Here is a 12,384-nt window from a genome sequence, read left to right as displayed (position 1 = left end):
ATTTATCAGCCTTGAAGACACCATGATGGGCATTCACATCAAATGTACTTGGCCAATTCTGGCTTTTTTGTTCTTCCAACTGACAGCAGGGCAAGATGACTTAATTATCTCTACTGACAAAGGCAAAGTCAGAGGACTGAGGCTTCCTGTGCCGGGAGGTTCAGGGTACGTGGGGGCCTTTCTTGGGATCCCTTACGCCAAGCCTCCATTGGACCTGCTTCGATTCAAACGACCAGAGCCTGCTGAGGTGTGGAATGGGATACGGGATGCCACCCAGTACTCCAATTCCTGCTTCCAGGAACTGGATACATTGTACCCAGAATTCCCTGGAGCTACCATGTGGAATCCCAACACCAGGATTAGTGAAGACTGTCTGTACCTCAATGTCTGGACTCCCTCAATCAACCTCCAGAACCGAGTTAAACCCTTAGTCCCAGTTATGGTGTGGATCTATGGTGGAGCCTTTTCCACAGGTACTGCCTCTCTGGATGTGTACGATGGGCGTTTCCTCAGTCAGTCCCAACAGGTGGTGGTGGTATCCATGAACTACAGGTTAGGGGCATTGGGTTTCCTATCTGTACCTGAAAGTAAGAGCATTAAAGGAAATGCTGGTCTGTTTGACCAGCGCCTGGCTCTAAGCTGGGTGTCAAAAAACATTGCTGCTTTTGGGGGTGATCCATCCTCCGTAACCTTGTTTGGGGAGAGTGCTGGTGCTGGCTCTGTGGGACACCATTTGCTTTCACAGGGCAGCCATGGCCTGTTCACCCGTGCAATTCTCCAGAGTGGCAGTCCCAATGCCTTGTGGGCGACCGTGGAGCCAGCTCAGGCCTGGAATCGTTCTTTAACTCTGGCTCAGCTTCTGAACTGCCCACTTTCATCTGTTGATGAAATGGAGGCTTGCTTAAGAGCAGTTGAACCTGAGAAGATAGTCAGTCTTCAATTCAATGTCATTCCTCATCCGACGATAATAAGTGTGCCCTTTCCGCCAACAGTGGATGGAGAATTTCTTTTAAACATGCCAAATGTCCTAATCCAGTTAGGACATTTTCTGAAAACAGAGGTTCTTTTGGGATTGAACAGAGATGAAGGGACATACTTCCTTGTATATGGTGCACCTGGATTTGGCATCCATAACCAGAGTCTTATCAATCGAGACCAGTTCCTCACAGGTGTATCCTTGGGCCTCCCTGGTTTCAGTGACATAGCCAGAGAGGCGGCTGCTTTTCAGTATACTGATTGGACAGATGAGCAGAGCAAACCAAAAAACAGAGAGGCCCTAGGCTGGTTGGTGGGTGACTGCTATTTTTCATGCCCCTTACTGGATTTTGCCCGTATGTATGTTGAGAATGGTGGCAGTGCCCGATTGTACCTCTTTAACCATCGCTCCAGCTTCAACCCCTGGCCTCATTGGATGGGTGTAATGCATGGGGATGAGATCCCATTTGTTTTTGGGATTCCTCTGAACCAGACCTTTGGATTCTCTAAGGAGGAGGAGGCCATGAGCAGGAAGATAATGGAGCATTGGAGCAACTTTGCTAGAAGTGGGTGAGTGTAAATCTGACACACAATCTATTGCGTGAGCTTATATTCTATTCTAATTCTCAGTATTCAGTCTGTCTTTATTTACTCACTCATGTTGTTCCAAACACTAATGACTTTCTTTCCTCCATGCACTGTCAGGGGAAAGAAAAAAAAAAAGAAAGAAAGAAAAAAACTTTTAGGGGTACAACAGCTTGTCACTGGAGCTGTACCCTTAAATGGACAACTTTGTACCTTACCTACCCCTAAAAAAATGCATATTAGTACTTTAGAGTAGCAACCTTAGGGTACTACTATGAACCTTTTAGAGGCAAATAAGAAGGGGTGGGGGGAAAAAATCGATTCACATACGAGTCACAATTCTGTCTTCTACTGATTCACATCAGTAGACAAATTTCAAAAATTGATTTTCTAAAGTCTTACACTTCTTTAAAGTCCATGTAAAGCAATAATAAAATATGTGTTCTGAGTTTGTCACACAACAGAAAAATGTGTTTTTAAAGGATTAGTTCACTTTCAAATGAAAAACCCCAAGCTTTGCTCACCGTCAAGCCATCCTAGTTGTATATGACTTTCTTCTTTCTAAACCAAACATCAATTTACAGAAATAATAACATACAGTAATAATCATGAAATATTTTGAATGGGACTCGAGTGGACTCGGGAATGAGTCCGATTCCTAATATGTTCGAGTACGAGTCAATTCCGAGTCAAAGTGCACACGAGTCAATGACAAGACCAAGACCATTACAATATGGTCTCGAGACCGAGTTCAAGACCGAGTCCGAGTCTCGAGTACTACATCACTGCTATACAGTGTTTTATTTTTACATTTGGTTATTCAATTTCTGTTTGAATTTATTACTACTTGTTAAATAAACCTAGGCTACTGTACCTGAAGTTTTTTTTCCTATTGTATTTGCCCTATTGTTTGTAATTTGCTTCTATGTTCCTCCCTTGCTTTATTACAGAAGAGTACCAATCTGCCATGTGTGTAATGATTGCAGACAGCTTAAATGGCATTTGTTTTATAATATTAGGTTGACTAAAATGAGAAGAAAAACAAACTGAATTTTAGGGTTCACATTTAATTCAATGGGATTTTTTTCTTCAAGACCTATTAAACTGTCTACCACATGTCAAATAGGAAAAGTAACACAAAACGGTGAACTAGAATCAAAATGCATGTATCGAATTGAATTTGATTCAAAATCGAGAATCGATTTTCTTTTTTTCTTTTTTTTTAATAAATTGAATCATGACCTCAAGAATTGATTTTAATAGAATCGTGAGGTTCCAAAAGATTCCCACCCCTACAAATAAGATACAAATATGTCCCTTTAAGGGTATTGTCCATGTGACAAGCTACAGGTACAACTTTAGCACACTTTTTCTGATAGTGTGGAAAATACTCAGTCTTGCTCTCTGTATAGCAGCTGTCAAATCTCATTTGTTCTTACATATATTCACATATCGCTTTTGTGAACACAACACGCCAGGTTTGACATCAATAATGTCAAACATCATTGGCTGTTGCATGCCTCATAACCAAAGTGTGAATTAGGCTTGAAAGCCACCTAGAACATTGTCAGTGAATAACGACTTAAATTTTGGTCTGTTTAACACATAAAAACCCTCTTGTGACTTGTAGCATCATATGACTTGAAAACGTGGGCTACCCTTACCCTTAGGGTGCTCTTTTTGTTCCTTTTAAAGCATTTGACAGGATTTTTTTTTTTCTTTCACTATTTGGAGAAAATCTGTGTAAGCATTCTGCCTATTTGTTTGCCACAGAACAGAAAAAAAGAAGTGTCGGAATGACACGTTTTCTTTCTTGACCAAACTATTCTTTTAATACTGAGAATATCATTCTCACATTTGTGTTTACAAGACAATTTCTATGTATTTGTATATATTTACTAAACACGGTGAGGGAATTGTTTATATTTATCTCTGAGGAAAGTATAAACCAGTGCAGATTTGGAGAAGTTTAATCCATAATATCTTGATGAGACAGGCTTTCATCTGCTCACACTTTTTCAGTTGTGTAAAAAAAAAAAAAAAAAAAAAAAAGAAGTCTTGGTGTTGCTGGCAGGCTAGTGTTGATTAGCATCCTCATTTGTTTGGCATAAATTATAGAGAGGCAGAAACAGCCTTTATTGTGGCTGTGAGCAAGCTTAGTTTCTTTCAATTAACACTTCATACACTTCACGCTGGAGGGGAATGACACGATGCTAATACATCAATGAACATGATCAGTAAACAAGATCACAATGGAACACGCCGAAGTTAATCTTTTCCTGAAATGGGCAGATTCGCTTATGAAAAGTATCGGGTGCAATTCTTTAAATGGCTTATTTTGAAGACTTTGCTTTGCTGGGATTGTGCATTTAAGATTCAAAGCCTCTTGTTGTAAAGGACTGCAAGGCGTTCTTTACAAGAGCATGTAAACGTCGTAGCTATTGAGTCATTGCATTGATTTTTATTATTTAATTATTTGGCTTGAGTTGTTTTGGGGCAGAAATGTATTGATGTAACTTGGCGCCATACATAAACTGACCTTTCAGTTGATTTCCTCACTTGATGTTTCAGGGATCCGAGTGTGGAGGGAGCAGATTGGCCGCCATTCACGCTGGAACATCAGCAGTATGTCACGCTTAACACTGGCCTGTCACAAACACTCCGGATGCTCAGAGCCCAGCAGTGCAAGTTCTGGGACAGTTTCCTGCCAAAACTGCAGTGTGTCACAGGTGAGAGTCACAGAATGAGAACAACCGTCCACCCACACCACATAAACAAAGAAAATCGTGACATGCTCGCTTCTGATTGTCTCTCCAGCTCTGCCCGGCCAGCACATGTGTCATCTTCTAGTCTCTTGAGGACACCTGTAGTGCAGACCTGGCCAGCTAGTGGAGCTTAATGCAGGACTGGAGGTGGTTGAGTGTTTCAAAAGCACAGAAATTATTTACATTTTTGCGCTTGGAAGATGCTTTTATTCAAAGTAACTTGCATTCAAGGTATACACTTTATCAGTGGAGCATGCAACGTCAAGGTCATGGGTTTGATTCTCAGGGAATGCATGTTTGAGCTACAAGAATGCTTGTAGATTATTAAACTAAACAGTTAGATAAACTATAAAAGTAGATTAAAATATATATATATATTTTTTTTTAAACATCTCATAAATAAAATGTGAGTGCTTACCTGTGAAAAACTTGGTGCTGTGATGCTGTGGTGTTGTCGATGGATGCCAAAACGTTGTTTTGCAGTTGCTTTTTTCTTCTGTGTTGTTTTTAGTGGGTTGCTAGGTGATTGCTTTTCTAAATCAAAAGTACCCATTTCCATGGATCCTTTTTATTAGAGGTTGACTGATTGATCGGTTTTGCTGATTAATCGGCACCGATAAACAATTGCTGGAACAATATTGTTATCTGCAAAAACCCATACCCGATAGTTTTTCTGTGTTGCATCCATTGCTGGAGCGGCTGAGAAGGGTCATTATACAGTACGAGAATGGCGAAATTACTGATGCCTCGTGGAGTTTGTTTTGACATTGTTTGACCTGTTTTTTCATTCGTCAGGTGGGAAAAACTTAAAGGGTTAGTTCACCCAAAAATTAAGTCTGTCATTAATTACTCACTCTCATGTCGTTCCACACCCGTAAGACCTTCATTCATCTTCAGAACACAAATTAAGATATTTTTGATAAAATCCGATGTCTTAGTGAGGCCCTTATTGACAGCAAGATAATTAACACTTTCAAATGCCCAGAAAAGTATGGCAAGTCACATGAACTTTTAAATATGTCTTTATTACCTTTCTGAGCATTTAAAAGTGTTAATTATCTTGCTGTCAATGGTGGCCTCACTGAGCCATCGGATTTTATCAAAAAATATCTTAATTTGTTTTTTTGGGTGAACTAACCCTTTAAGTCTTTAAAGTAATATTACACCTGTCATATGCCATATGCATATGCAGCATATGTCATATGCCATATGCAGCAAGCTATATATTATTTATTTATTTATTTTTTTATGTCTGTATAACATAAACAAGGTGGGACAAGTTGCCTTAGCAAGCACCACTAATAATATTCCGGCTTGTATGAATCAAACTGTGCTACCCAGGTTAGATAGAAATGCTTTTCAGGAAATAGCCTGTCACTATCTTTATTTTTTCATAGTTACTCATTTTATTTTGTCATTCCATTGCATGACAAAATAAAATGAGTTGAATGATTTGGCCTGGAATCCAGAAGCTTGAGAGTAAAATGTATACTTTTCTCAAAAGCTGTTCTGTCCCCACCATAAATGGCGTGTACTTGTGTTTAATGCATTCAGAATGTATTCATAAGGACACATGAATAATGGAAAAATATGTTGCTGAGATGGTGCTAATTTAAAACACTTTGAATTTAAATTCAGTGTGAATGGGTTTGAATGCTTTAGTCTTTGCTGTGAATCCATTTTATCCATTATACAGGTATCCCACCATCAGGGTGTTTTCAGGTAGAGTAGGTTTAATATTCTATTTGTTAGTGAGTATTTTGCTAGGGTTCAACAGCGGAAGCTATTTGAAGAGAAAGTGAAGAGCATTTTGCTGTAGTTCCTTGCTCATTTAAACCTTTTTCAACTAAACATGTAGCTTGTGGTCTGTTTCTAGCCCTGCGGTGAGAGATGTGTGCTTTTAAGTGCGTTACTAAACATAAGGTGGGAGAGCAAGTCACAGCATTATGTACTGGAAGCGGTTGCTGCTTGTACGTTTGTATATTTAAACAGCTTTTGGCACACTTAAAATCATCTTGTAAACCTTATGCTGTCTTCACAGCTGTCATTACTAGTTAAAGCAATGAATATAGACTGATGCTTTTAATCTGCTTTTTGGAGGTCTTTGCAAGGTGACGCTCAATAGTGTAGCGTCTGGAAAAGTTCTGGCTGTCAGTATTATCAGTGGTAGAAAGCGGAAGAGAATTGGAGTTTCAGGTAGTGCGACCGTAGGGAGCAGAATTGAATTTGACACTGAAATGGAATGAATCGATTCTGATTTGAGTCTAGGTGAAGTAGTAGACTTGTCTTGTTTATGTACTGGAGGTCAGGCACCAGTGACTGCGCATACAAATGCACATATGCGCAAATTGAATTATTGTCACTGCGGGCAGTGTGCAGTCTCCATGGCGCTTGTGACGGCAACGCCATTCCCAGAGGTTTCGCTACCTCGCCTACTCTTTTGAGACTGCAATGCTTATACACAAATAAGGGACTTTTTTATGTGGGGGCATAGGAACGAAGAAACCTTATCAACTCGGCTTATGAATATTAATTAGTGATGCAGCACCCAGTGGTAGTAGCTGATTTGCTGAAAGGCATGTGAGTGGGATCAGGTCTAGATGGTAAACTCCGTTTGGCCCCTGCTTTTATAACATACACTAGTATGTAAGGTAAACAGTGATTTATGGAGTCTGAACCAAGTAGACGCCATAAACTTATTTCAGATACAATTACCCTGGAGCATCCTGGGATTAAGTGTCTTAATCAAGAGCACAACGTTGATAGCTCATGGCACGCTGCTTGCAGGGACTGAACCAGCAGCCAGCTCTGAACATTAGAATAGCAGGCAGAAAATGCAGGTATTTGAAACAGTTGTTATTTGGGTCATTTCTACAATGCAGTACATTTTCATGTCCTCATCATGCCTTAGTATATTAGATGAAATATTTAACTTTGATTGATTTATTTATTTATTTATTTATTTTTTAATCACAATTTCACAAACAAGTAGATACAGGGGTAAACAAAATGTTTAAAACTAAACATTTAATCACTTTAATTCATAATTAGTTTGTGTTTTCTTGAGCCTAAATCACTTTCCATCCTGTCTCTCTTTTGTAAAATACCTTTAACTAACGAAAGCCAATTCCTTAATGACATCCTCCTCTAGTAAGTGACATATGTGACCCTGGACCTCAAAACCCAGTCATAAGGGTCTTTTTTTTTTTTTTTTTTTTGTAATTGAGATGTATACATCATCTGAAAGCTGAATAAATAAGTTATCCATTGATGTATGGTTTGTTAGGATAGGACAATATTGGTCGAGATACAACTATTTGAAAATCTGGAATCTGAGGGTGCGAAAAAATCAAAATATTGAGAAATTCTATATATTTGTTTTCAGTTACTGCTGTGCGCTGTTTTTGTTGTAAACTCAATTTGTGCAGACTCATTAGAGGGTGAAAACAATGCAACAGGAGCATGTTGGAGGCATGATTTGAACATGTAAAGTCTCTGATTTTGTATGCAAAAAGAATTATTGTGCTATCTACTTGGTTTCAGTTTCTATTGGCTCTTAAAGCGAGACACGCAAACTGTATGTTACTTACAAAAATACATTCTTGATATACTCTATATTGCCAACAGTATTGGGACACCCCTCCAAATCATTGAATTCAGGTGTTCCAATCACTTCCATGGCCACAGGTGTAAAAAATCAAGCACCTAGGCATGCAGACTGCTTCTACAAACATTTGTGAAAGAATGGGTCGCTCTCAGGAGCTCAGTGAATTCAAGTGTGGTACCGTGATAGGTTGCCACCTGTGCAATAAGTCCATTAGTGAAATTTCATCACTACTAAATATTCCATGGTCAACTGTTAGTGGTATCATAACAAAGTGGAACCAATTATGAAAAACAGCAACTCAGCCACGAAGTGGTAGGCCACGTAAAATCACAGAGCGGGGTTATCGCATGCTGAGGCGCACAGTGCGCAGAAGTCGCCAACTTTCTGCAGAGTCAGTAGCTACAGACCTCCAAACTTCATGTGGCCTTCAGATTAGCTCAAGAACAGTGTGTAGAGAGCTTCATGGAATGGGTTTCCATGGCCGAGCAGCTGCATCCAAGCCTTACATCACCAAGTGCAATGCAAAGCGTCAGATGCAGTGGTGTAAAGCACACCGCCACTGGACTCTAGATGCAGCGGAGACGTTTTCGAATCACGCTGATGGATGAGTCTGGGTTTGGCGGTTGCCAGGAGAACAGTACTTGCCTGACTACATTGTGCCAAGTGTAAAGTGTGTGGGGTTGTTTTTCAGGGGTTGGGCTTGGCCCCTTAGTTCCAGTGAAAGGAACTCTTAATGCTTCAGCATACGAAGACATTTTGGACAATTTCATGCTCCCAACTTTGTGGGAACAGTTTGGGGATGGCCCCTTCCTGTTCCAACATGACTGTGCACCAGTGCACAAAGCAAGGTCCATAAAGACATGGATGAGCGAGTTTGGTGTGGAGGAACTTGAATGGCCTGACTGACCTCAACCTGATAGAACACCTTTGGGATGAATTAGAGCAGAGAATGCAAGCCAGGCCTTCTCGCCCAACATCAGTGCCTGTCCTCACAAATGCGCTTCTAGAAGAATGGTAAAAAATTCCCATAAACACACTCCTAAACTTTGTGGAAAGCCTTCCCAGAAAAGCTGAAGCTGTTAAGCCTTGTTTACACTGCACACGTCTGTGGTGTGTCACGGCTCTAGCGAGGTTTTGTTCCGTCCTCTAGGCGGTGCCAATTTACACCAGGAGCATTTTAGGAGCGACGCGACAGGATTTGCGAGACCACGTGATTTTTTGTGTTCTAAAATGGGTAAGTTAAATGTTTGTTTTGTCCAGTTTAATTCTGTTTATAGTTGTGTTTTTGCTATCCCACATGAGTCTGCACTGGATGTTTATTTTGAAATTGGCAGGTTTTTGATCTTTTATTTTGTATTACTGCACGGCTTCGACGCGGCTTCCGTCAAAAATAGGTGAGGCACCTATCTTTAGCGAAGCCGCTTCTGGGACGCTTCTGAAACGTGCCGTGGTGTGGCTAGTGTAAACACAAGCATTGACTAGAGTGGCTGCGGATCAGCTCCGGTAGCCGCGTCGCAGCCGTAACGCACCGCAGACACGTGCAGTGTAAACAAGGCTTTTGGCAATATAGTGTATTTACAAAATATTTTTACTTTAATATCCTGATGATTTTTGGCATAAAAGAAAAATCGATAATTTTGACCCATACAGTGTATTGTTGGCTATTGTTACAAATATACCCGTGCGAATTATGACTGGTTTTGTGGTCCAGGGTCACATATTGGATGGAAAACAACATCACAAATTTATTAATGGATTTGATGTTTTCTTGCCATTGTGCATATACAGTAATCAAGTATTAATTAATGTGAAAGTCTAGTATACCCTTAGAAAAATTTGTATCACAGCCCTATTTATTGTTTAAAGTTACAGAGTTTAAAAGTTACTGCATAACAGGAATGAAACATGTTGCTTAGTCACTCTTTTTAAAATATTAAATAGAAATGTTTGAAGAAATTTGATGACTTATAGACTAAGCACAAATGTGCTCGTCCCTGAGTTCAAGTGATTCTGTCATGAGAATAATTTCATGATTGCAAGAAGTCCCTGACTTGATTTCATTCTAAATAAAGAACACGATTATATACCCCCCCCGCCCCCATGGATTAAATGACATTCTGTTGCATGCAAGGCTTGAGTCTCTTCTTTTAACTATAGCACTTGTGCCTGAAAGTAAGGGAATAAAGAAAAATAGTAATGTTTTAATAGCATTTTCAGCAGCACTGAATGCTCTGTGAAAATAAGATTAGTCATTTATTCAAAAGGAATTTTAGCGTAGAATTTCCATGAATAACTGAAGAAATAACTAGCTATTAACTTAAGTTCCTGGTGGTGTTTTTTTTTTTTTTTTTTTTGTAAATTTTGGTTTCGTAAATTTTTTGCAATTTGCAATGTCATTCTGTTGGGTAGTTTGAATTATGATAAGTTGGTATGCTGCTTAAAGGAATAGTTCCCCTAAAAATGTTGCATGCTGTAAAACACAAGAAGAATTGTTAAACAGTCAAAAACATTCCAAATGCAACACATCAAGTTTTTGTAAATATATGACAAAATGCACCATAAAATTGTAAATGTACAAATTGTACACTGCAAGTCTTCTGGTGTCATACGATAGCACAGTATCTATTCATTTTAGGTTTAACTATTGCTTTAACGTGTTACCTTGGAGATCAGTGTTCACCATCAGGGAATATTTCCAACATTATTTCAGTTATTAAAGACAGTTTTGCATATTGTTAACAGGCCAAAACATTCAGCAGAGCTTGGAAAATTTGATTGAGGTTTTGGTTCTGCTAAATCAAAGTCGATATACGGCTTCATGATGAGAAAAATGTAAAGCAATTTATAATATTTTCATTAGGGCTGTTACCACGATAATGCACACATGCACCGCTGCACAAACTCAAATCATGCGGGTACTGTTTAGGCCTCCTGAATGTTTGTCTGGCCTAAGTGACTTCACTTCTCATTTGCAGTATGATAAATCCAATATCCCTGCATCTCAAACTTGACCTGCCTCAATCTCTCTCTCTTCCTCTTTCTCTCTTTTTCTCTGCTGTAGTGAGTATTGATGAAGTGGAGTTCCAGTGGAAGTCTCAGTTCCACCGCTGGGTTTCTTACATGGTGGACTGGAAGAATCAATTTAACGACTATGCCTCTGTCAAAAAGCAACAGTGTGAAAACCTTTAATGTCTGACCACATTTCCCCAAAAGCAGCCCAATGCGCTGCACTTTACTACTTCAGAAAGCCAGAGCCCATATGTATAAACAGAGGAAGGAGCTTCTGTGGCTTCTATATCTTCACAACTTAGTGCCTTTTTGCTTCCTTCTTAAGGCCTTGTGTGGTAGAGAATTGCTATTTTGGGAACTCAAAAAAGGGTCAATCTTATCGAGGTACTGGGGTAAGTGTGTTTGCTTGACACAAGATAATGTCTAGGTCATATTTCACTAAAAAAATAAAATATAAAATTATTCTTTGTATGTAAAAACTGAAGCTTGTTTTAGAACCTTTCAGTTTTTTATTCCATTGTGACATTATTTTAATGACAATTAAGCACTTTTTAACCTCAAATGTAATTGTTGTAATATTTTAAAGTAATTATACATTGTCTAAAAACATGACAAAACAGCCTCAATAGTAAAAGGTCCAGATGCGTTATACATATTTCACACAGATGTTTTTGTGAGATTCACCTCCTTAATGGCCAAGAAAATGAACTTGGTTTGATTTGGTTTGGTGATGTGTGTAACTGAGTGCCATACTTTTAAACTATTTATGCAGTCTGATTGTGTTTAATGTGGAATATTTTTCATGATTTGCTTGAGGCTTGTTCCTTGTTTTGTTATCAAAACTGTAAATTTTAATACTTTTCATTCTAATTAATGTAGTTGAGTGAATATATAGAATTAAATATGTATGAAAGCGGAAATTCTGCTGAATGATGAAATTGAGGATTAATTGAGTATTTTTGCACAATGGTTCCTTCAAACAGCAATAAACTGCAGTATTTACACGGCACAATTGTGGTGCTTTTCTATAATGGAAATAAATATGAATATTGTTGCTGCAACATGATGCTAATATTACACGATTAGTCACTGTAATAACTGTGGGGTATTCCACAGTTTTTTTATCCGTCCTGATGCTAAAAACTTGCGTGCTTCTATTTATGGGGGAAACTCATCACTGAGGATGTGAGCACCATTACTGACAATGTTTTGTTCCAATAAGTTAAAATGTAATAAGCATCTTACTTTTATTATATTTAATATTACCTTAACTATTCCACCTTGCAAATATTCTCTTACCTTTAACCAGGTTTCGAATTTAACGCTCACCAAACCCATAATACAAGTGAAACTGGCTTTGGAAAGTTACTCTGTAATATAGGTTGATAACTTTATTAGAAACTTTAACGTAATACATTGCTTATTTTGAATTAAATTGTAAGA

At 38.7% G+C, this 12,384-nt stretch overlaps 1 protein-coding gene across 8 annotated transcripts in view; it reads left to right on the top strand.

Annotated features, from left to right (window-relative positions):
- Positions 1–11,953, top strand: part of LOC127499489 (cholinesterase-like) — a 30,341-nt gene extending 18,388 nt beyond the window's left edge. For 7 of the 8 annotated variants that reach the window (XM_051869842.1, XM_051869843.1, XM_051869844.1 and 4 more), the window contains 3 exons: positions 10–1,545; positions 4,132–4,289; positions 10,994–11,953. In XM_051869842.1, coding sequence (XP_051725802.1) covers positions 10–1,545; positions 4,132–4,289; positions 10,994–11,121 — 1,822 coding nt within the window. In that variant the 3' untranslated portion in view covers positions 11,122–11,953. Of the gene's footprint in view, positions 1–9; positions 1,546–4,131; positions 4,290–4,377; positions 4,473–10,993 lie in introns of all 8 variants that reach the window. The other variant, XR_007926132.1, reaches the window with a different exon arrangement.
- The last annotated feature ends 431 nt before the right edge of the window (positions 11,954–12,384 follow it).

The sequence above is a fragment of the Ctenopharyngodon idella genome, chromosome 18, assembly GCF_019924925.1.
Source record: "Ctenopharyngodon idella isolate HZGC_01 chromosome 18, HZGC01, whole genome shotgun sequence".
Classification (NCBI taxonomy): domain Eukaryota; kingdom Metazoa; phylum Chordata; class Actinopteri; order Cypriniformes; family Xenocyprididae; genus Ctenopharyngodon; species Ctenopharyngodon idella.
The sequence above is the reverse complement of the archived record's forward strand: the minus strand, read 5'-3'. Positions and strand labels throughout refer to the sequence as shown.